Raw genomic sequence first — 25,713 nt, 5'->3', positions numbered from 1 at the left:
TAAGTAATCATCATTTAGTCACCCAGTCATCGTATGCGCTAATATTTCAATATAAATGCTATCTTATAAATTGTAACCTTATTCTAAATATTTTCATATGTTCTCCAAAGTTAAAATTCATTAATCCATAGTGTTTGATATCAACTTTATAAAAATATTATTAATTTAAAAATAGTTTTAATTCACAATGTTTTAGATTAAAATTGTCCAAACAGATTTATCGACTATGAATATATATGACACGTGAAGAGCATACTTAATGTCCATTTTAGATGCTCTTGAAGAATGTAATTGGACTATCAATACGCTTTCATATTAACAAAGTATAACGCACTCTAGAGAACGGAGAAGAAACTATTTCTTATTCAAAATATCTCTACCTTTCCTATACAAGGTGATTTATGGATAAAGTATATATACGTATGTGGACTCGCGTACGCGGCAAAATGTACAATTTTATATATTGTTTTGCGGTATCGGAATATTGAAACGTTGATTTTAATAGAAACGATTAGGTGCTATCAATAAAATGGATAAAATAGAAAATTTACAAAAATATTTTCAAGAATTTGGATGTATCGTTGAAGACAATGGCGTTCTTGACAAATGTAAGTAATTATTATAAAAGATTTTTAAATATTTCATATTTTAAAGATATTTTAAAATTATATATTTATTACATTTTGAGCATTTGAAATAAAATTGAACGTACGATTATTACGGCTTAATGCAATTAGGTTATAATAATATTATCAATACAGCGATTTATTATATCGTATAATTTTTTCAGTACCTAACCTAGCTTCTGAGATACGTATTTTCTATTAGAATGATAAGCAATACAATATTTTCTAATTATATCTTCACGTATAAACATTTCCTCGATTATCTACAAATATTTTAACTGATAATGATTATATTCTTTATTTTTGTTTTTATATCATTATTTCTTATGTATTTAGTGCAATATTATATTATTTTCTCTCTAAATATATTTTCAATAAAGAACAAAATATATAATGACATTAAAATATAAGTTAAATTAATATAATAGCTAAGAATATTTGAATCTAATAAGAAAAAAAATGTTTTTAGGCATAGAACTTTGCAATATATACAATGTGGATGAAGAAAAACTTGTGGAGATGTGGTTAGGATATAGTACTTCTACATTTAATGAAGTCGATATTACTTTGGATCGATTAATAAAATTGGAGCATGACTTATTAAAAAAAGAAGATAAGAGTAATAACGTAAACAGAAATGGAGAGTTTTTAAATTCAAGGAATGTTACTACAGATTCATTGAAACAAATAATGTATCCTTTAAACTTACAGAAAGTTCTTTCTTTTTCTAATCATTTTATAATAATTTTATATTTACAAGTCCTTACATAAGTAAAGTAGTGAGAGCGATAACATTCTTGAAATGTATGGTTGCGATGGAGTCAAAACACCAACAACAACAGTGGTAAGTTTATAAAATCTAATATTACTCTAATTTAGTAATTGAACAAAATACATATAACAATAAGAAATAGTGTAGCATATTCTTATTTTACATATCGAATATATTTTTTCTATAAAGATTACATATTAATATTATATCCCATGTAACACGATTTAAGCAGTTTCATCTTTTATATAAACTTATTTTCTAGAACATAAATAATGTTAACGTTAAATTTATTTTTATTACGATATTTCAAATAAATAAGAATACAGGCTTTCACATTATTCACATTATTCATAGAAGTTATAGAAGTTTGTTATAGAATTTTTTACATTTTCACATTTATTTTATTTTAATTTTATTATCGAATTTACTAAAGCTTTTAGAAAATTGTTATACGATAGAATTTATATTTTAAAGTCTGCATTTAAACATTCCCATTTTCAAATTTTCATTGTCGGTCAACTTCGTGATGTTATGATGCTCGAAAACTGCACATTCTCTTTACTCCCTCTCTTTAACCTGCAATAGTCCCGCCCCCTCCGTAACGGCCTTCCGGCTCTGTTGCCAGATTTATAAATCTGTAGGTTTCGAAATATACGTATATTATATGGATTGAAGATATATTCGATTTATGATTTCTTTTTACACGCCATTAGTTGTTCTTTAGATCAAATGTAATATTTTTACTATTTTCGTTGAGATATTTCAATATTGTTTTGCATTTCGTATTGCAAATTTAAATTTAAAGAAGCGGAATGGCAACGTTGCAACGAATCTTTGCGAGTACCACGTGAATCGCAAGGAAGATCTGAAAAACCGAATCGATGAACGTTGCCATTGCTGTTCGCATCTTTCCTTTTATTTTGTTTTGATAAAACGCGTTTATCTTTATAATTATTGTATCTCATTTAATTTAATATTTGTTCCCTAGTTCCAAAAGCCACTTCTAACCAGCTAATCTAACCATTATTAATACAGTTGCATATTTTTGATCGAAATAGTTATTGGTCATTACTTAATCTTATTGGTCAAATACGTAATTACGAATGCAATCTCAGAATCAGTATCGTAGTTATAATTGGTTCCATTATATGTATTTATCGTTGTTATTTTTGACGAAATTATTAATTTTGTTCCATGCGATATAGAAACAAATGGATAGAGATATTAAACAACAAAAAATACCAACGATCTATTCTTTTTATCGTTGTTTATAAGTCTTTTTTATATTAGTTAGTAAAATAAAGAAAAAAATTTTATTGAAGTTCCAATGAATCGTTGCATCGAATCTGATATCTTGGCACAATAATGATTTACGTCGCTGTGGCAACACTGTCTCACATTCTTTGCGGTCGGTCCGTAGTAGCAATGACGTAAGGACTCTACCTGTGGACCCAATTCTTCGCGGAAGGCCCTATTATGACTCCCCTCTCTTTTTCTCGAGTGTCTGTCCATAGATCGTCATTCAAGCAGGAATGCCCTTTCGATTTTGATTCAAGCGTTATCGAATGATTTTGAAAGAAATTTTAATATTTAAGGCAGTGTGTAGCGATGGTTATTGCTTAATGACTTTTTAAACGAACAAACATGTTTTAAGTTCTAACTTTGTTCATTTCTTTTTTTTTTTTTTTTTTTTTTCCCCTTTATTATAATATTAATTCCATTTATAAAATGTTTTATCTATGTAGCAACATTTCGACAACTATGCCGGAAAGAGGACAAAATTTGTTCTATTTTAATAGAAAATAACAAAAGTCGATGGTATAGAAATAGTTGAATGTTATTAGATGAATAAATGGGGCAATTTGATCGCTTAGTACAGCCCTGGCCACTGCCACTGTCCCTGGCACTGGTTCCACGCTCGTCCATAAGGCTATTCTTCAGTCAAGTTGATGGTCGGTTCTCGTGTGATCGTTTAACGAGTCAGTCGTTTCCTTCGTACGTACATCTTCATTTAACGTAGACTTTTCCAAAATCGTTATTTCGTACGATCTCAAGTATAAATTCGGTTTCCAGTGTTGGAAACCGAAAGTGAATTTTAATATTCACAATTGTAAACGAACTTTTTGTAGATTTCTCGTGAAAATGCACGGTCGTGATTAAACGGTAAATAATTGTAAGTTGAATCGTGAAAATCGGCAAAAATCCACAAAGATCCCTTTTTATTCTATGTCCTTTTTTTATTTTATTTTACCGCTTTCCATTAGAGAAGAAATATCTCCTTGGTGCAGGTGTTTTCTCAATTCGTAATGAAGCATTGCGAGGTGAGGTGAGACGAGGCGTTGTCGTTGCAGGATCTCACCGAGCACCGTAATTCCCGCCATAAAAATCGTCCAGGTAGATCGCCCCGCCATTATTTCTCTCCCTCCGGTTCGCTCTCGCTCGAACGCTCTCCCACAAAGGACACTAGACAGGCGGAAGGGTAGGAGAGATGGAGAGCGGTCGGTTATGTTCTTCTCCAACGAGTGAGAGAAGGGAGGACATGTATATATGTATGTATGTATGTGCGCGTGAAAAAGAAAGAGAGAATGACGAGCTGGCAAGGGGAAGAAGGAGAAGTGTGTGAGAGAGAGAGAGAAGGAGAATCTCCCTCCAACGGCAACTGCCGAACAGATTTCTTTCAAAGGGCACGATTTCAGTTTTCAAGGACCCAGCCAGGCTCTGGCATCGTCGATGCGCCAATGCCGGTCATGTATTCGATTTGAGCTTGCCAGAGCATCTTCTTTTTTGTTATTTCATATTCGAAAATGTCTTTTCGTATCGGGATGTGCGCGTTCGGGTTGTGGCAATCGTTTTGATTTTCTTTGTGGTTCCTCTGTTATTTGTTTCTCCTTTCCAAGTGTTTTATCCTTAAAATATCATTTGCGAGAGAGAGAGAGAGAGAGAGAGAGAGAGAGAGAGAGAGAGAGAGAGAGAGAGAGAGAGAGAGAGTCGTGAATGGTCTCTCCCCTTCCTCTCTCAATAGTATTCTCCTCCATTTGATATTTCGACATTGTCCAAAAAAAAAAAAAAAAGAAAAAAAAAGAAAAGAAAAAGAAAAAAAAAACCATTGTTGTTACAATCATCCCAAATTCTTCGATGAATTATTTAAATCATTTTCATCGTCTCCGAATCGAATAATAGAGAGTTGCCTTTCGAAAGCGGCGTCCTACGTCGCTCCGTTCGCTCGCGCGTCGGCCATAATGGAGCGCCGCTGTAGTCGTGAGTGAGTTTACGCGCAGGATAGACGACGACGACCTGTTGCTTTCGTTTCCCTGATTTCGCGTGTGTATTCTATGCGCGGGAATCCATAGTGATCATTTTTACATGTGTTCGTTCCATTCTTATCGTCTAAGGATAATGGAAAATCGTGGCGCGTCAAGGAAGAAAGAGAGAGAAAGAGAGAGAGGAAGAGAGAGAGAGAGATCGAGTCGGTAGATTTCTCTTCAACGGCCTGAGATTCCGTTTGGTTCATCTCCCCTCTCCAATTCGTAATCTCTAGACCTTTCGTCGAACGAGAGGAGCGTTTCCGGTTGGATAGCGCTGTCTTCATCGTCACTCGCTAGATTTTCTCTCTCTCTCTCTCTCTCTCTCTCTCTCTCTCTTTTTCTCTCTCTTTCTCTCTCTCTCGTCCTTCTCTCGCCATTGGAATTCACGCGAATCGTAGCATCGTCTTTTGCCCACGGGAACAAATTATTTCGCTCGAAACGAGCATCGCGTGACGCCTCACGTTATACCGACTCGTTTCCATGATGCGTCTTCTCCATCTCTCTCTCTCTCTCTCTCTCGCTCTCTCTCTTTATTTGTCTCTCCTTAACCGTCTCTTTCTAATTCCCCTCCTCCTCCTCGATCGAATAGCACTGGCATTTCTTCCGATTATATGTTTGCTATCGCGCGTCGTTGTCGTCGATTGGTGTCGTTCATATTCTTACTGATTTTCTACGAAAAGCAAAGTCTCATTCATTTTAGTCATTGTTGCTTGCGAAACTCGTTACTCTTTGTGATATATACATATATATATATATTTCCTAACTTACATTTTTGCGTTCAAGATCATGTGAATCGTTACGAATCAAAGATGCATATATATATATATATATATATATATATATATGTATGTATATATATATGTAGGAGCTGATCGTGCTTGTACTCTTTCTTTTCTTTTACAAATGACGACGATGGAATGAAGTGGTAGGAGTGAAAGTAAAACGAGTCTTCGTCGATATATATCGGACAACATGTGGCCCGGGAACGAATGAGCGCGTTCGATAAATCGTGTTATAACTCGCGTACACGATGTCGAGGTGTATCTAATATTCGTGGATAACCTTGCATTCTCGGTTCGCGTGCCGGCGATAGTAGTAGGGACGCGCACCGCCTTTCTCTCTCTTTCTCTCTCTCTCTCTCTCTCTCTCCCTCCCCCCTCTTTCTCGCGTGCACGCATGCCGCATGTTCTGCTGTGTGCGTACGTGCAAAGGCGAGTGCGTCGACCGTACAGTGGATATGAGAGCGGCGTCGTCATCAGCTCTCTTCTCACCAGCTATGCAACCTGTTGCAGGCACGTTCGAACGACTTTCGTCCTCGAAACTTCTCAAAATGATCCTTACAAGAATAAATATTCTTTCGAGCCGCGTCTCTTTACTTTCGCGTTCATACATTTATTATTTCCCTTTTATGGGAACATAACTTAGTTTCGATAATGTTCGGAGTTAAAGTATTTCACGTTTGTTAATATATACGATTCTCCCTTTTTCCTTCTCTTGATCTATCTATCTATCTATCTATCTATCGTGTTTTTATATTCATTCAAGCCATTTGAAAAATTTTCATCGAAAGATGTTGCGCACTTTCGTTTCTTCCTCTGTCGTCGCGTCCCGCAACAAAAACATTCGGTTATCAATAAAATTCGATATTAATTCGATCAAATCTGAAATGTGCTCGTTTATTGAACGTCGAGATATTTAATTTGGAGAAAAAGATTAAAAAAAAAAAAAGAGAGAGAAAGAAAGAAAGAAAGAAAGAAAGAGTAAATATCTGGATACAGGGAGAATTAACTTTCGTCTGGTTCTATTTATACGTATTATATATTAAAACATATTCTATAATCTCTCCTTATTTACTTTCGTATTCGTCATATTTCTTATTTACAAAGACAAACAACAAACATATTTCGATCATTTAAATGTCATGAATTTTATAAATCGAGGAAGCGACGACAATGTAGTATGTATGTATGTAAGTATATGTCACAACAATGTCACGTCCTTCTAATGTCTTTCTTTCAAGTCCCTCGAAATAATTTACTCTTGGACGATAAATATTCCTTAGTATGCTCTTTGGCATTTTTATTCTGATAATCTATATCATTGTCAGTCATTTGTCTGTCGAATGCTTCGCGATCTAATTTATATCTTTAGATTTATCTCAATGTTTTATTTTGAAACTAATCGTTGATTATGAAAGCGTTGCAATGTGTGATATCAACACATTATACTAGGTGATATTACGAAACGATATATAAAATAACAAAATGCAAAAGACTACTGTTGACTCGTTGGAAAATTTCAAATAACAATTTTATCCCGGAATCTGTTTACTTTCGTGTTTTATTTCTACGAGGTTATTGATCAACAATTTTTTTTTCTTTTTTTTTCGGATAGCAAAAACAACAAAAGAATCAAAAGGAATAGAAGGAGGAAGTAGGTAGATAGGTAGGTAGGTAGGTAGGTAGGTAGGTAGATGGGTAGGTTGATAGATAGGTAGGTAGGTGTAGTAGTCGTCAAGGTCACAAGGAAACGCGGGACGTTGTCTTCTGGTCATTCTTTCTGTCAAGAACGATTCCTCGGTGAGTCGTACGCATCTACCAATTAAGTGCAATTGACCGACAACTGTCTGCTCACTCCCATGTATGTCCACTCTCTTTCTCTTTCTCTCTCTCTCTCTCTCTCTCTCTCTCTCTCTCTCTTTCTCTTTCTTTCTCTGTTTCTCTCTTTCTCTTTCGTTCTTTAAACATCCTTTTCTTGAGCACGTACGCCTTCCTCCTTTCTTTCGATTTTTCTTTCTTTTTTTTCTCGTGTCAAGGACATAGGTCCGTTGCAAAAAAATCGATATTTATATAGTTTGCATTTGTTTCATTGTGTGTGTATATACCGGCATGCATTCTGTATCGTGAAATGCGAGTAACTGGTAAAAGTTCAACGTCATTTCTCACGCTCCTCTTTTTCTCTCTCTCTCTGTCCTTCTCGTTTTCTCCCTCTAGGCTCTCTCTCTCTCTCTTTCTCTCTCTGTCCTTTTCGTTTTCTCCCTCTAGACTCTCTCTCTCTCTCTCTCCCCCCTCCCTCTTTCTCTCTCTCTATCCGTCGATCTTATGACCGTGGGACGAGGGGGATGAAAGGCAATGGGAGGGCAAGTGGTTGGTGAAGCGACGAGAGAAAGATGAAGGTAGGGGGGATAGGAGGTACGCGAGTGGTCGAAGGCGCAAAGGGAATCGTACTTACATATGCGAAGATCGGCTGGTCGTTTGCAATTTCGTGATCCGAAATCGTAGCCGTGTGAAATCTCTCTTTTATTATTTTCTTTCTTTCTTTTTTTTTTTTTTTTTGTTTAATATCTTTTTCTTGGTCGTTGGCTTCGATTCATAAAGGCTTTGGTTTGCCGCATCCTCGAAATTGTTTCATTTCATGTTTTCCATCTCATTCTTCTTTTTTATCTATATAGATTTCACCGGACGCGAAATTTCGAAAAACAAATTAAAGGGATGCAAGATCCATTCAATCAAATATCGTTCAGAAATCCCTCAAAATTATTGTACTCATTCGACGACGACGACGACGACGATTTTAAAAAATGGAAGTATTTTATACCGATTAGTAGCCGAAGGTAGCCGATCGTTACCGAATCATAGGGAATCGCGTTCAATGCAAAGTCATGGGAGAAGAAATGCTTTGAAATTGATTGAAATAATACGCAATAAAACAAGTACTAAAAGTCTTTAGGTTAACGGCAGTTTAACCTCGCTTCGTTCCCGTTGGCTCGAGAAATAGCCCACCCTTTTCTTCGATTGTCGTCTTTGCCGTTCATCGTTGTTCATCGTCGTTCATATCATCGTTATTAGAGTTGTAATGGTTATGCGTCGAATATATCCTCCCACCCTCTCCATTTTCGTGCTCTCTATGCTGTTGATTATTACCGCCGATCGTGAGTGCAACGAACGATCGCGAAATAATTCCCGAGTTTTATCGGAGATATGCGCGCTGTAGATCCGAAAGCTAAAATGGATTAAATCAAGGAAGAAGGTGGTGGTGTACCAAGCGGAGGAAAGAAGACATCGATTTTCTGGATGTGCAGAATGAGTGATGGTCTAGTGCACAGTCGATAAAGTTGTGACTAGATCCACACTCATTAAGCACGTTCGGTATTAACATCGCAGTTTCATCGACGGTTCTGCGAGATAACAATGGTTCTCGATATTCGTTAAAATGATCGATATCCATTTACTTACAATATCATAAGCTTTATCACGAATCTTCGTATTTATGATCTTCTTTTTTATTATTATTTTTCTATTTTCCTATTTTCCTTCTTTCTCGCTTATGTAATTTTTATTTGGTAAAACTTGTTCTCCCTAAAGATAAGTAAGCGAATCTATATAGGGGGATGTATTATATAGTAATTTAAATAACACTTAACGTAATAGATTTTGATCTAAGTTAAAATCGAATTTATTCAAAGGAAAATGTCGACATATCGAGAACCACTGTGTTTCAAGGTTTAACGCGTTTCAAATGGCCAGAACAAAAAGGCGATTCCATAGACGAGTATGAATGTGGTGCACGTTTGCATTATTTTCTCGTGACTAGATACATACTCGTCTACGGCAGACTGTTTTGGATATTAAAAATGCGAGATTGGTAGCTCTCGAGAAAATAACATTATTATTATCATCAATCGTAATAAATGCATATTATTATTTGATCGTTACTCTTAATTTTATTTTCTTCATATATATTCTGCCTAATCGCCTGATAATTTTTTTTTTTTTTATCTTTCTCTCTTTTCATTTAAAGGGCAAAAGGCTACGAAGTCCGGAGTTATTGTCGGAAAATCAAGATGGTAAAGTACGTGCCGCGGATACGCATTTTTCACCCGTCAGTTACGTAACGAAAGCGTAAGTTTCTTTCAAATTAAAATTAACAATTTTATTCGTTATTCTTAAAATAGTGTATAATATTAAAATGTATATTTCAGGGATACTCCGTTCAGATATCCCGTTAATGTCGACACGGGAAAGGTTTTATTGTTTTTTGGAAAAGAAATCTCATCGTGGAACAGAGAGTTCGATTACGATGTGGAAATTATGCAATTAGGCGAAGGCGTCCCGGCCAACATAATGTACATGTTCGAATTACTTCACAGTCAAGGATCAATGCTCAGGACCGTTTGTTGTGACGTAGGAGAACGTTTGTGTAATATTTGGGCGAAATTAGAGAACGTCGATATACATTACACGAAGGATGTAATGTTTCAAAGTTTAACAAATTTTCGAACGTGGGGCCGAATTCTTTGCGATGCTAATACCAAATCCGATATCACGAGTTACATGCTAGAGGGTTGCAAGTGGTCTTATCACGATAATAAAACATCTGTCGTATCTTTGAACTTAAGCGGTGTAAAGCAGTATTCCTTATATCCGGGTCAAATCGTGGCAGTCGAAGGAACAAATCCAACGAGAAATGTTTTAAATGCGAAACGATTTTTTACTAAAGGCTATGCTAGTAAACCCGAACCACCTAGACTTACAAAAAGTTTAAATATTATGATCGCGGTTGGTCCGTTCACACCGTCGGATAATTTGTGTTATCAACCTTTGTTCGATATTATGGAGCGCGTAGCGAAGGAAGAGCCTCACCTATTAATACTCATTGGACCGTTCGTTGAGTATAGTCATCCAGAAGTTAAGAGTACTTCGATCAAAGAAACATTTCAAGAACATTTTGAGAGATTGCTTGTAAAAGTTATGCAATATGTTTTAGGGTACAGTATTTTTTTCCTCTCTCGTTATCCGTTTTATTATACATTTGGATTTTATTAACGCTTCAGATAATGTTTATGCGATATTTCTAAAATGATCCTTTTCATTGTTGTAGAAAACTTGTTAAAGTTATAATGGTACCATCGTATAGAGATGTTCATCATAGTCCCGTTTTTCCAACCCCCGAATTTCTCATTAATAAGGACAAAATACCGTTAAATGGTGAAAATCTTTATATGATGCCAGATCCTTGCATGTTGGATATAGAAGGTTTGATAATCGGTATAACATCGGTCGATAGTATTAAACATATAGCAAAAGAAGAAATTTCGTAAGTATTTTTAGGCTTTTTTTTTTTTTTATACGATATAAAAATACGCGAATATCGTATTATTTTTTAATGTATCTTTTTGTTTCGTTTTGTTTATTTTTTTTTTTTTTTAGAAACCTGCCAACAACGGATAGACTTATTCGCATAGCCGATCACATATTGTCTCAACGTTGCTTTTATCCGTCCTATCCTCCTGCTATAAACCTCGATACGAAATTGTGGAAAAAATACGCTTTCTTCGATCTACAACCGCACATATTGATTTTGCCATCGGATATGCGTTATTTTTGTGGCGTAATCAATGATTGTCTCGTTATAAACCCTGAACGATCGATCAAGTATACGTACGCAAGGTTGTGTATTAGACCAAACGAACAATGGAATCCTCATAACGTATCTTGTGAGATAGGAAAAATTTGAGAACATTATTCGTAGTATCTGTTTGATTATCATATCACGTTATATATTTATTTAAGGAAATAATTTACATTTTTTTCTTTTCTTTTTTTGTACAGTTATTTTTTTCCAATTAAAAAAAGAAAAGGTCACTTTCACTTTTTAAACAAATATCATTCAAATACTTTTATATATTACTTAAGATTCAATCACCTTCAAAAGTTGTATTTTTTTTTTATAATATGCGAAATAAGTATCTTCAATTTACATAGAAGTAACTTCTTATCAATTGGTAATGTATCTTACGAATAAAAATCCATTATGAAACTTAAATAAGAACTGTGTTACGAGCAGGTTTAATTTCATTATTACGAGTTATAAATACATAAGTATATAAGACTTATAAAAATCTATACACTTTTTATTGCGTTCCTTACAATATGTATACTTTACAGATATTTAAGTAAATTCAAACAGATGTGTATATGTTTTGAGAATTGAACCTTTGGACAAAATTATTTCACTTACATGATCTGTTTTTGATGTTGTTAAAATATTTGTTTATATAGTTTTTCTATTTGAAAATTATTAATTTTATCGAAAATAAACATTGTTGCATTTATTCGTCCTATTTAATTTGTACATTTTGAATAGAGTAAAAAGAAAAATTAATAGACGCTTGATCGCTAATATCGATGTAAAAAGTGATTTTTCTTTTTTTTTTTTTTTTTTTTTTTTTATTTTATTTAAAACTATATTTTGATCCTATTTAAACTCTCATAAATTTTATAAATTTTTCAATATACAAAGTTGATAATATAATTAACTTAAAAAACTTTTCTGTTTTATTCAAAAGATCGAGCAACAATCTCCGAATTGGTGATTCAAACATTTACCGACAGAGGTTAGCACTAGCTATATTCCGAGTTGCCAAGTTTACAATGACGTCGCGCACACGTGACGGCGCCACATGCGCAACGAATAGAAGTCATCGGGGTTTTCTGCTTCTACTGAGCCGTGGAATCGGCCATTACTCTAATATTTCTCCCGCGAACAAATACCTTCAATCAACGATGAAGAAACAAAAGAGTCTGCAAAAATTAGGGTGAGTGCTCGTGCTTATTTTAACGTACGTTCGCCCTTTGATCTCGTCATCGACGAGAGACACTAAGCGAAGAGAAAGTCCATTGGAATTAGCGACCTGCCAAATTTCATGGACGCCATCTTTCTTACGAATTCGTATACATTCCAGTGTATACATTAACAATTTTCACCGCATTGTTATTTCACTGCTCGAATATCACGACTCCAACTTTAATTTCTCATTTCGAAGCGAACGACTGTATTTATTTTGGATAATACATCATTTTTTTTCATTATTAAGCGATCAATGCTCGCGGCCTTGAAATTTGCCGCACTGCTTTCACAATCGATGTCACGCGTTATTCTTTACTTTTCCTTTCTTTTTTTCCGTAGTTCTTTTTTTTTTTTTTATTTTGTTTCTTTTTGTTTTTCTTTCTCTCTTTCTTTCCTTTTCTTTTTTTTTCCTCTCCTTTTTTTTTCTTTTTTGTAGTCGAGCAAAAAAAAGTGTGCGTTGTAAGACGAAAAACATATAGTCGAATGAATTCTACTGGCGTTCGATTTTCTATCTCTAGATTATAACGCTCATTTAATGCTTGAGAAGATAGGAGCAAAAAAAAACAAAATGGAAAGAAAAAATTACGTCTCGAATCTTTTCCTGTTTCGTGGAAGGATTAAAGGTGTTGCGTTTTTTGCACGACGGAATTGCATGAGATGATCTTGGCAAAAGTGAAAGTACTGTGTACTAGCTCGTGACCGAGATTTTGGTATCTTAAATTCATTCATTTAAAATTCGTTTAATGGAGATACTTCGTAAAAACGTGTACGAAAATGAACTATACTATGTTTCGATCTCTTAAAGAAATATTACGGGATAAATTTGCGTTCGTTTTGTAACATAATACGTAACTGACAACGTAATCCGTGACATTAATCTTCCAGTTAACGCATGGCTACTTCTCGAAGAGCACGTGACTCTCCGTGAATCGTTTGACAGTCCTCGACTGCACTCGCTGCAATATGTATATACATATACATATGCACACGCGCACACACACGCACACACACACGTATATATATATATATATATATATATATGTATCGGTATGATTATTTGCTTTTTAACATTTCTTACTTTCCTTATTTCGATAAATTGTGAAAGTATCAACGGATGAGGGTATAAATTCCGATATTATCGACGTTAATTTTCAAACTCCATTTTAAAATCAATAGAATTAAAATAAAAATGTTATTCTATATAGAGCCGCATATTGTATTTCATCGAAGGTAATAAGAATCCGCGATTAGGTAAATAAATGTAATAATTAATTATAGTACGTATCTCTTCTCTTAGATCGTAATTTCTTATGGATACGTTCTCACATTCACAAAAAGTTTATTCCCCTTATTTATCTTTACTTCAACACATCTTCCATTATCATTCTCACAATAATATATGTATATTTATTCATTATATATAATTGATTTCTTTTCAGACAATTGCATTTATATCGCTTAACATATTTATATTACGTTTAATGAATATTTTTTTACGTCGTAAAAAAAATTTTTTTTATAAAACATTGAAAATAATAATTTTCAATGAATTGAAGAATATTTCGAATTTCTACAATTTGAGGATCGCCGTATGAGTCAGATAAATATATACATATATACAAAGTGAATGAATAAATCACTTGAGGATCATTTATCTATTGATTTATTATAGAGAAAATGTTTCTCCGTTATTTCTAAAATTCGTTACAAAAAAAGAAAAAAGAAAAAAAAAAAAAAAGAAAAAAAAAAGAAACCAGAAAAAAAAGGAAAAAAGAAAAGAAAAGAAAACCCCGAGAAAGGGAAAAAAAAATAAAATATGAGAAAAAGGTTACTTCGTTTGGTGATATTGAATTACCTTGTATAAAATATTAATGGATATTTTCCGAACGTCTAATGCATTATATACGTTTATGTTTGTCGATAATGATAGTTATTCGAACGAAATTACGTTTGCTTCCTTTGTCAAAATTAAAGAGAAAATGTTTGGGGGAGGAGGATAAAATGGGAAAAAAATAATAGAGACAAGAGGTAGCTTTCAGCTATCCCGTTCACCGAGGTATCATAGATGCGACTTCGTGTATGTAAGTATAATACATACATACATACATATGTACATACATATGTACATATATACATACGTAGATACATACATACGTGCGTAACAGAGCACCGGTAGCATGAGAAAGCGAGAGTGCCATATCGATCCGATTTGTTCCTACGTCTACCTACCTCAACCCTGACTTGGCCTCTCCGGTAAGATTATATTATCACCATTTGTGCCTTCTCGTTATTATCATTATTTATTCTAATGATATTTTGTTTAGTCATTCTTTTTATATTCTATTACTATGTTATTTTTTTTTTCTTTTTTTTTTTTTTCTCTTTTTTTTTTTCTTACATATATACTATTATGTCCGAATCTAACAACGTTGCAAAAAAAAAAATATACATTCGGAGATTAATATATAGATATGTAAATATCTTATCTTATAATAATTGAATTCATAGGGAAGTATCTTAAATCGAAAGGTTGATAATGTCGCTTCGGTGTCAAGGTCGGATTCGTATTAGAACGAAAAGAGATATTTATACGTTTGGTACGCTTTTATAGTACTGCTTTGAATATTGAGCTTGACATAATGATTCGTGCCATTAGCAAATGTGATTTCCAAATGATTTTCGAAAGAATAATATCATGTTCTTTTTTTTTGTATCTTTTTTTTTTTCTTTTTTTTTCTTTTCTTTTTTTTTTTACGATGATGATTTCATCGTCGAAAAAAGATCATGGGCGATACGATTTGTTTAGGAATGCTGTTTTTTTTTTGTTTTTTTTTTTGTTTTCTTTTTTTTTTCTTTCTTTCTTTATTCTTCTCGAAAGAACACACCGTGTAATACGTAATTTGGCGTTGTGTCCTCGTCTCGTCTCTCCATTTCAAGGCCTTCTTTCGTTGACGTTTCTTTCTAGTTAAAAATTCCCGTCTCTTTTTCATCTTTTCGTTTTGTCCTTTTTTTTTTCTTTTTTTTTTTCTTTTTTTTTTTCAAATCTCTTGATGCACAATTAACGTAACAACATTTTTGACGATTCTTCAATTCTTCTCTCATCGCAATGTTATTAATATTATATATATATATAATATATATATATATATATATATATATATATATATATATATATATATATATAGGTTTGGGAAAAAGTTATATATAATACGTACATATATACATTAAGTGGATAATCGGATTTAGGTTCGAACACAATGATAATCGATTAACATAAGTTACAGTATTATAATTGTATTCAAAAGATATTCATTTCTATCTGATCTTTCCAACTAATTATATTATCATCGTAACGTATCTGCTAGTCAGAATTTACAATTTTTTCCGACGTGATAAATATTTTGCAATCAAATGATGATGTATGTACGTGTGTGTGTGTGTGTATGTCTGGCTGTCTGTCTGTCTGTCTGTCTGTCTGCGTGTGTTTGCAAGTCTCACGATATCTCTCTTTAGACATTCGTCATGATTTTTTGCAAGAAAATTTCAAGTCATATCTCTTTCCATTGGTTATAGTATCTGATCTTCCGTGTGGTCCAATACTTTTTTGTTTTTAATTGAATTTTCTCAAACTTCATAATAGCGTGAATTAATATCGATTTGATACAAAAAAAAAAAAAAAAAAAAAAAAAAAAAAAACAAAAAGAAAAAAAAAAAGATATCTACCTATCTTGATAACAACCGAAATTGATCGTCGACGAAATTTTAAATGTAATTATCATAGAATACCATTATAAATACTTTTTCCACCCGAATATTTTTTATTGTTTATAACATTGTAAAGTAAAGAAAAATGCAATCGTTAACTTCCCTCTGAACGTTGTTAAAGGAATATTTCTGAAGTCAATTCGTCGTGTTAGATCGTTCATCATGTAACAACAATTATGCTTTTCTTTTTTTTGTTCTTAATATCTCTCTACGTACATACAATGATAGTCCGTATAAATGGCCTTCTTCGTTTGTTGTACAATTGACTTGTCAGTGAACTTGCACAAAAGTTAGTATTATTTTTGTTGCGATTAAACTTGTGAAATATATCTTCTTTTTATTACTTCATTTTATATTGTCTACTTTATATACGGTGATAAAGTTTATTATCGTTGAATACGTGAAACGATAGATAAGAACATTTGACGACGACTTTGTTTAGCATTAAAATCGGAAAATTGTTTAGTTCTTGCGCAAAATTGATCGGAAGAAGCGTATATGTGTATATATATATATATATATATATATATATATATATATATATATATATATATATATATATATATATACACGCTTCTTTATGTATATATATATACACATATATATGTAGGTAGATGGAGATACATCGTAGACGTTGAATACAACTTTGATCGATCATAGTGCAATATATTCGTTTGATTTAGGATTAATGGTGACTGTCGAATGTTATATAACGGTAGATCTATGGTATGAGAAAGTGCATCCGTGTATATATATATATATATATATATATGTGTATATATATATATATATATTCAGAAGCTACTTTATAGTTGGCCGTTTTTATTATAATTTATATTATTCCATGTTCTTCGACAAAATGTTCTAATAAAAAGATTCGTCTTCATAAGAAGATTGTAATTCGATTAATTGACTCGTTTTAAATCTGAATCAAGAAGATAGACGCTGCAATAAATAAGCTTGATTAAAAAGAGACATTAAAGAGATTTGTGAACTTAAGACAAACGCGAGTGCGCGCGCGCGGACGAGTCCGTGTTACGTTCGTTGTTGACTTTGTAGATTTTTCTATTTTATTAATTTGTTCTTTTTTTTCTCTTTTTTTTTTTTCTTTCTGTTTTATTTTCTTTTTTTTCCACAATACTATTCTAAGTTAATTTCTCAATGCGAAAGAATATAGATCAGTTTTGACTTCGAGGAAATTTCCTTAATAATTTTGATAACAGTTTCGTGGATCGAGTAAAATGGGACACCCGGTATATGATCGTGGAGATCCCGATAGAGAGGAAATAGCGAAGAAAAGTTAGCGAGTCCTACGCCGGTGGGCTGTTTTGGGCGGACGACGGCTGTGCACAAAAACGGCGGCAGTCAAGTTCAAGGCCACCGCCCCCTCCAGCAGGTCCATGGCCGCCGCCACCGCCGCTATTGCCGCTGCCGCCGCCGCCGCCGCCGCCACCGCCGCCGCCGCTACCACCGTCGCCGCCACCGCCACCTCCATCACCGGCTACCCCCACCAATGACCATCGCGATATACCCACGATCTATGTATGTAGGTATATATGTGTATATATGTATGTACTTATATACGCACGACGACGCGCCAGGAGCGTATCAATCCGGGCTGGGAAAATGAAGGGTAGCGAAGAAGGTAGAAGAACCTCGATCGATTTACCCTCAGCTCGAAGAGTCGTCCGTTATTGCGACGTACGATACCGATTTTCATTATATTGCATATTTCCAACATATTATTATTTTGATATCTAAACTTTTATCAAAGCGTTATCTGTTCATCTTGTCTTTTAAAACTTATGACATTTTCATAGACATTTTTATGATATTTTTTTTTAGGAAGGAAAAGGGTAAGGTGGGAGGCGAGATATTTAATTAGATAGATTGGTTCTTTAGGCTTGTCTGCATCGAAACTTACTTTTTTTTTTTTTTTTTTGGTTAATAATTTGTAACGTGTTATAGTTATCGCATTTGTTCATTTTCAAAGATCATTACTTGACGTTTCTTGACGTTGATATTTAATGTATAAATTAATATCGATTTTGATCTATACGCATTTATCTATCGGCTAGTTCGCATACTTATGTATATATGTATATACACATATAGGCAATGCAGTTCGATAGAAAAGGGGAAAAGGAGAAAATATGACGACGAAGATATTTGAGTGGTTGAGCTGATATCACAAATCGTTTCGAGTGCGAACAGATAAATGAGATAAGTTCTATCATATGTTGGCCCAAGGTGAACAGTGTTAATGACCGATTTGCCGTGGCCATGAAAAAGCCGAAAATGAGAGATATTACAACGCGATATTTGTAATTATCGAATAACATATGCGTATATTGCAGCTATCAAATGAACGATTTGATCGAATATACGCTGAGAGGTGATAACGCGATTTTGTGTTTCCGTCGACTAATGCAATGCAATTATATATGGTAAACATGTGTCATTCTTTCATAAGATTTTTATACGGGTATTTAATAACAAGTATTTCTCATTTGATGATTTTTACGATTAATCGGATCGTCGAGCCTGTCGAAGAGTCGTAAATAACGTAATCGGTATACGGCAACGTATACGTATAATACATGATTTCTTAAATACGATACATATGCTTGTTGCGCGAGATGAAACTATTCGAGAGTTTTGAATGATGTATTCAAATCGTTTTATGATTTCATTTATTATGCTTTCGATCTAATGTTAAAAATCAAAGATCGTTGATAAGGCGAAATCATCACGTCGCGCGTGACCATCCCGTATGTTTGTTCAATTGCGTACAGCAGCCAAAGAAAATCAGCGAGTACTTGTTGAAAAATCTTATGTCGACTGTAATGATATAATGTTCGTTTAATGGAGTTTTATTATCGCAAATGGATCAAAAAACTGAAGAAGATAGATTTGAAATAATTCGTTTTCATCGAAAATTGTTAGGTTAGCGCGAGACGCAACGTAAATTTCATGTCACGTTGGTTGAGCGATCGAGTGATCGATTTACCACGTTATCGGCATTCACTTTTCGTTATCGAAGATTATTTTGCGCATTTCGACAACTGTTTTTGCGATTTACGAAGCGACATGTTTTTCATTATAATAGAAATAAATCTTAGAATATAAATAAGTATAGCAGACGTGTTAATAAGGAGTTTGATCGTACGATAGGTAAGAAATCGTTTTGAAATTTGGACTTATGAATTCAAAGGTTGAAAATTAGACGATAAACAAATCCATTAAATTCGCATTGTGATCCGTAATTATTGATTTTCATCAATCAAACAGATCGTGTATAAAATAATGGTATCGTGTTAAAAAGCTAAGGGGTGTGTTTCGTTGTATTTGTATTTATTTCGAATTCATTACAGATCGTTTGCTTTATCTAACGATAAAATTGAACACATTAATCAAAACTATTTCTCTCTCTCTCTCTCTCTCTCTCTCGTTCTTTCGGAGAAATTTTGTGATCATTAAGATTTAGCGAAGATCGATCGAAAGAATCAAGCCCGGTATCATAGTAATATAGAAAAAAAAGGAAAGGAAGAAAGGGAGAAAGAAAGAAAGAAAGAAAGAAAGAGAAAAAGAAAAAGAAATAAAGAAAGAATTTCGGTCGTCGCGCGTCGTGCGCGGATCTAGGGTTCGCATGTGGGATGGGGTGGGGTGGGGGTGTTACCGCATCCTCCGGCGCGTGTTTGCGTTCAGTCGCGCGCGAGCCGCGGTTCCGCCGAGTCTCAGGTTTTACTGCCGTTGCGTTTACGACGCGTTGTCGAGCGTAGCCACGCGGGGATGATTCGCGGTGCGTTCTATTCTTTTTTCTCCTTTACCACCACCATCGTCACCTTCTTTTCCATTACCTCTATAATTTTCTCCATTTTATTACCGTTGCCCTTTCGCGTACTTCCAACGCTAATAACGTCTTCCTTGCCCTCGTGATACATCCCGCCGCCATTTTCTTATTTTGCTTACTCTTATTCTGCTTATTCTTCAGTGTGAAAAGGAGCGAGAACGATATGGAGGCCTGGATGTACGACGTGGTACGTGCTTTTTCTTCTTTCTTCGTTTCTTTTCATTTCTTTTCTTTTCTCTTTGTTTACTTCCTCCACCTCATGTACACCTTCTCCCATTCTCTCTCTTTCTCTCTCTCTCTCTCTCTCTCTCTCTCTCTTTCTGTCTCTCTCTCTTTCTCTCTCTCTCTACTTGGCTCTTTCTCTTTCTCTCTCTATCGCACGAACTCGTGGCTTTGTTTACGTGGTACACGCGCGCTCGGCTCCGATCGAAGGTGTTCAAATGAAGAAGATGAGAGGAACAGAGAGAGAGAGAGGGAGAGAGAGAGAGAGAGAGAGAGAGAGAGAGAGCGATAAGGCATTCTCTAATTTTCGATTAATTAATGATAACTTTTTGTCTAAAGTTTTCATAGTTTATACTTTTTATATTTATTTCCTATATCGTACTTATGCGTATATTTCGTCAGAGATGTTTTTAATCGATTATGGACCGAGCCGGAGAAATAACTTTTTTCTTTCGTAGAATGATAGCAAAGTTCATAAGTCTTTCGAAACAGTTACCACTACTTCGCATTCGGTCTTTGTCTTTCAAAAGATCTACGTTTACAGCATAGAGACTTGTACTTTGCGTGTTCTCTCTCTCTCTCTCTCTCTCTCTCTCTCTCTCTCGATGTCGTTCTCTACTTTACACGGAAAGTTAGTTCGAGTGGGAGATAGTGGGAGGGAGGAGGTACTAAAGATTAGAAGGAGAGGTGAGATTAATCGGTGTTAAGAGATCGTCTACGATTTCGTCACTATACATTTTCACTCTCCGCATTCGCATGCGCTCGCGGATGAGAAGTTAAACGTTGTTTTCCGTTCTCTCTCTCTCTCTCTCTCTCTCTTTTTCTTTCTCGTCTCTTCACTCCTCGTACTAAAATAAAATAATATGCAGAAAAGTCCGTTGAACTTCCTTTAATTCCTTATATTATTTAATCGTCGATCTGTGTTTCATTTTATTGCACATAATTCTATAATTTTAACATATAATTTGTTTTATTGGAAATATACACGTAACGTGTACGGAAATTCCAATGTTTTTTACGAAAGTTTATTCGACGTCTCTCCTTTATACAAATTATTAATTTGAAAAGAACAAAGAAATGAGGTATCTTTTCTTTTCTCCACCCTCCCACGCTCCTTTAAGTAAAACGAATTTTACGGTTCATAGAATAATTTCTTTGTGCTTGGCTCGTGCTGTCTTCGAGAGAACGGCAGTTGCAAAAAAGAAAAAAAGAAAAAAAAAAAAAAAAGAAAAAGAGAAAAAAAAACATAAAGGAAAAAAGGAAAAAAGAAAAGGATAAGAAATTTGTCAAGTCGTTTACGTTCTTCTGAACGGAGGACACGCACGTGGATGGAAATACGACGAGACGAGAGCGATTCGCATTCATTGTATTTGAAATAAGAGAGTTGATGACACTTGTGTTTCAGTTTTTCTCATACAAAAAAGTAGGAAAAGAGCTTACCCACGTGCAAAGAAATTGTTTGCTTCGGTTGACATCATCCGAAAAGAATCGAACGTTCTAACGCGTTTTGTTGTTATATCTCTCCTCTTCTTTTCGTATTCGCGTTTCTCTTTGTTTTTAAGAGTGCTCCGAGCCGATGTGTTCTAACGTATAAAAAAATCGATCTTTGTGTCGCGCGAGCTCATCGAAATGTAGAAACGTTGGGGGAAAAGGAAAAAAAAAAAAAAAAAAAACAAAAAAAAAAAAATCCGCGCTTCTATATTTCCCTCTTCGACACGATTTCTATATACTTCTACTTGAGTTCCCATCGATCCTTCGTTCTTTTTTCTTTTTTTTTTTTTTTTTTTTTTTTTTTTTCATTCGTTGCTTTCTTTCGTTCGTTCCTTAACCCTTCCAAGACAACGCTGCCCTTGGAGCGAGGATAGAAAGGATATCTAAATATAAAATTCGAAGGTATGCTCGAAATAGCAATGCGAGAATGGAAACGTGGGATTCGGCGGAAAAACTTGATCTCTCTCTCTCTCTCTCTCTCTCTCTCTCTCTTTTTCTCTCTTTCTTCGTCGCGATAAAGAAATCAAAAATTTAATGCAGAAGTTGGTCGATATTTGTTTCCAGAAACTGATCTAGCGAGTCTTTTTTACGTTGTCGTCTTCGTCATTTTTATTATTTGTCATGGAGAGCAATAACACAGATTCGGACTTTAAAAATAGATAATGTCCTACCTTGAAATTGCTCATAAACGATTATCTCGTATTAAGTTTAGCGCGCGTTTCGTATCTTATCCTAAGCTCTATGTGTTCATATACATGGTGCGTAACGGATCCGTGAATATGAGTTTTGTTATACGTAAATGTTACGTGTAAGATACCAACGAGAGATCACGATCTTGCTCAATTCCACGCGTGCGTCGAAGCAGAAGAGAAAGAACCGGAGGGCAATGCTTTAGCGAGCTTCTTCGATTTCCTCCTACTCCGAAGAACCTTTTTTTGTACGTCCTCGAACGATCTTTAACTTCTTTGACGTGCCGCATAAGCGTCGTCTCGACGAAATTAATATTTATTCTATTTCTTTGTATTTCGCGTCCTTTTTTCTTTTCTTTCTTTTTTTTTTATTTTCCTTTTTTCATTCCTTTTCCTTTTTTTTCCTTTTTTTTCCTTTTTTTTCCTTTTTTTTCTTTTTTTCCTTTTTTATTTACTCCTCTCTCCCACCTTTTACTTTCATTTCTCTTACACTTCGATACTTCACGTGTCTGTCTTCGCGAATAACGTTTTTCAATTTCGCCACCGATAAACATTTTAACAGACATTTACGATACCATTTCGTCGACATTATAAATTTATACGTTCTGTCGTTGAAAAGTATAAGATAAAAATTCTTCAGATATAATGACATTAAATGATGGACCAATTAAAGAAAAATTCCAAAAACGGTAAAAGCAATTCGAGAAATTTCAGAATAAGTTTCTTTTAATAGATTTCTCCTATCGACGATCATTCATCAATGATAGACCGTTTTCTTATCATAAACTTGGGCGTACTTGCGCACGCGTGTACAAGAGAGGGAGAGAGAGAGAGAGAGAGGGATGGGGGTGGGGGTGAGAGAGGAGGAAAGGGAGAGAGGAGTGGGAAATTGTAAAGAGCGGTGAGACCAGCCTTCACTCTGCTAATCGTCTGCTGCCTTTTGGTGCTTGCTTGGTGGGGAGTCAAGTTTAAGGCCACGAGACGTCGGTGACGTCATCACATCGAAAGAGAGTGAGAGAGAGTGAGAGTGAGAGAGAAAGAGAGAGGAGTAAGCGAGAGGGAGAGAGAGAGTGTATGTGTGTGTGTGTGAGAGAGAGAGAGAGAGAGAGAGAGAGAAAGAGTTGGGCTAGTCCTAACCTTGGACAATATGTGAACAGACGAAATAAATTGACGGATTTACGGTATAACGAAATAATAAATATTCAATTATAGGCCTATACATGTATTGATAAAAAAGATAGATCATCCCTTTAATTTTCTCAGGTTACTACTCTTAAGATTAATAACTTAACTTAACTTAACTCTTTACTCTTAACTCTTAATAAATGCAATTACTACTCTTAACTCTTAAGAGTAGTAATTCCATTCTTACTACTCTTAAGAGTAGTAATTCCATTCTTATTATTCTTAAGAGTACAAATGCATTCTGACTACTCTTAAGAGTAGTCAGAATAAAATTTTAAGTAATGTCTATACGTTCGTTTGTATATAGATAAAAAATGAAAAAAAAAAGAAATAGATAGAAAAAAAATGATTCCGAAATTTACAAAATTGGTCTTCATGAAAGTATAATTTAACAATTTTTTTTTTTTTTTTTATAGCTATAATATAAATGAGTAATTTCAATTAATTTCTTAAAATATATTTCATACATTATACATCATCAGAGATATGATATTCAACTCTATTTTTTAATTTTTTAATATTTAAAAGCGTTAATTTAAAAACGTTTCGTATATATAAGTTTCGTTTTTTTTTTTTTCTTATCTGTATGTATATATGTATATATGTATGTATGTATGTATATATGTATGTATTTTACATCTTTATATAAAGGAAAGGAACATAAGAGGTTTTAAGAAATTTAATGAATTTCCGGTGACATGCGTGAGAGAAGATTCGTCGAAGCTTGTAAACATTGCATCCTTATCCATCTCGATCAATTATTTAACGACCCTCGGAGAGGTTTCTCTATAAGGAGAATGGAAGGGGTTCTATTTCTTTTTTTTTTTTTTTAAAGTCTGCCAACAAAGTGGAAACACATCGAGCTTGTTTTCGGTGATGTTAGCTGTTAATACGGATAGCGTTAAATTTCTAGATGGTTTCTTATTATCGAACTTGGAACGTGACAAACAATCGATAGATAGGTGTGTACGAATTTATTTATGATAAGGAAAGTGGACATTTTTAATTTGAAATAATCATAGAATGTGTTTTGATTGAAGTCATAATTTTGATCAAGATAAGCAGATCTATTATCGTTAGTGCGATCAAATGTATATATATATATATATATATATATATATATATATATATATATATATATAAGATTGTGGACGTATATAAAACGTATATACATATATATCTAAGTACATCGTATATAAATACTATTGAGATCCGATAAAATGTATAAGTACTTTTGATATCAGTATTTATCTCTAATTATTATTCGTTAGAGATAATAGGTAGGGGAAGGGGCAACACCGAAGAACAATCGGAAAGGGGTTCGCAGGCTTCTCATTGGATAAGTCTGCGAAATTGGTAGATAGTGCACAACTTCCAAGGTCTCGGCCTTGACCGTGCGAGCCAGGGTCTTCATCCTCGCCCGATCGATTTCTTATTCGACGCGTTTCAATCGCACGAACACCATCCACCTGCTACTTAATAATATTTTTCATTACGATTAATAATTCGCTTTCAATCATACGATCGACTTGTTGTGATCATTTTTGCCAAGAAAATAAGAAAATTTAAAGGCAATACTCTTGTATATGTTAACATATGTCACATATGCCTTCAGATTTATTCAATAAAGTATATATACTCACGTAAATTGTCTATATAAGGAACATCTAAGAAATATTTTATTCAATATCTGTATATAAGACCAGTCTTATATATGTCTACTGTGCACGAACAAATTTCTTGATTGGACCGAGAAAACGAGGAATTTCGTTCAATGATTCACGATCGTCTTCACGGCCGAGTCTATTTTTCATTTCTCTTTTTTCTTTTTTCTTTTTTTTATTTATTATTATTATTATTATTTTTTTTTTTATTTTTATCCGTCGAGATATCGAAAGAATTCAGTAATTTATCGAACTTCTATTAATGAATCGAGTCATTTATTCTGCGTATTTAAACGACTAGTTGGAAAAGAGTAAACACGGACTATCGTACGGAGTTATTTATATCTCCTCAAGTTTATTTTATTAGCTTTAATGATCGCATTAGCAATGGCTTCTTTCTTTCTCTTTTTCTTTCTCTTTCTAATCTCGATAAATGTGTGGTTTCACGATGATGCTGTTGTGCGATGGTAACAATCAAAGGAAGCAATCTTAGATTATCCCGAGGATAGATG

At 34.1% G+C, this 25,713-nt stretch overlaps 2 protein-coding genes and 1 long non-coding RNA gene across 17 annotated transcripts in view; 2 read left to right on the top strand and 1 right to left on the bottom strand.

Moving 5' to 3' along the window:
* The first annotated feature begins 374 nt into the window (after positions 1–374).
* LOC124951246 (DNA polymerase alpha subunit B) lies at positions 375–11,528 on the top strand. 4 transcript variants are annotated; one of them, XM_047499327.1, is made up of 7 exons: positions 375–608; positions 1,096–1,318; positions 1,407–1,470; positions 9,504–9,604; positions 9,685–10,470; positions 10,584–10,799; positions 10,913–11,528. In XM_047499327.1, exons 1-7 carry the CDS (start codon positions 530–532, stop codon positions 11,217–11,219), a joined length of 1,776 nt encoding a protein of 591 aa, XP_047355283.1. In that variant the 5' UTR covers positions 375–529; the 3' UTR covers positions 11,220–11,528. The 4 variants fall into 4 exon arrangements, with proteins under 4 accessions (XP_047355283.1, XP_047355282.1, XP_047355284.1 ...); XM_047499326.1 differs by having other exon boundaries at positions 1,404–1,470; XM_047499328.1 differs by lacking the exons at positions 375–608; positions 1,096–1,318; positions 1,407–1,470 and adding an exon at positions 6,269–6,672.
* On the bottom strand, positions 3,096–6,205 carry LOC124951256. Its single transcript, XR_007101568.1, has 2 exons — positions 5,472–6,205; positions 3,096–5,373 (listed from the first exon to the last, which is right to left on the bottom strand). It is a non-coding gene; the product is annotated as an uncharacterized LOC124951256 (long non-coding RNA).
* A 618-nt stretch (positions 11,529–12,146) lies between the features above and the next one.
* Positions 12,147–25,713, top strand: part of LOC124951249 (steroid hormone receptor ERR2) — a 26,496-nt gene continuing 12,929 nt past the window's right edge. For 4 of the 12 annotated variants that reach the window (XM_047499344.1, XM_047499339.1, XM_047499342.1 and 1 more), the window contains exons 1-3: positions 12,147–12,300; positions 17,321–17,639; positions 20,092–20,137. In XM_047499344.1, coding sequence (XP_047355300.1) covers positions 17,611–17,639; positions 20,092–20,137 — 75 coding nt within the window. In that variant the 5' untranslated portion in view covers positions 12,147–12,300; positions 17,321–17,610. Of the gene's footprint in view, positions 12,301–13,771; positions 14,586–17,320; positions 17,648–19,794; positions 19,900–20,091; positions 20,138–25,713 lie in introns of those variants that run through there. The other 8 variants (XM_047499338.1, XM_047499337.1, XM_047499347.1 and 5 more) reach the window with 8 other exon arrangements.

Source organism: Vespa velutina, chromosome 8 (assembly GCF_912470025.1).
Source record: "Vespa velutina chromosome 8, iVesVel2.1, whole genome shotgun sequence".
Lineage (NCBI taxonomy): Eukaryota > Metazoa > Arthropoda > Insecta > Hymenoptera > Vespidae > Vespa > Vespa velutina.
Note: the sequence above shows the minus strand (reverse complement) of the source record. Positions and strands in the feature narration are given on the sequence as shown.

Coding starts and splice junctions, on each gene's coding strand:
- LOC124951246 (XM_047499326.1), top strand. CDS start 530: ATGGATAAAATAGAAAATTTACAAAAATATTTTCAAGAATTTGGATGT. Junction 9,605..9,684: donor GTCAGTTACGTAACGAAAGC/GTAAGTTTCTTT, acceptor TGTATATTTCAG/GGATACTCCGTTCAGATATC. Junction 10,471..10,583: donor GTTATGCAATATGTTTTAGG/GTACAGTATTTT, acceptor TCATTGTTGTAG/AAAACTTGTTAAAGTTATAA.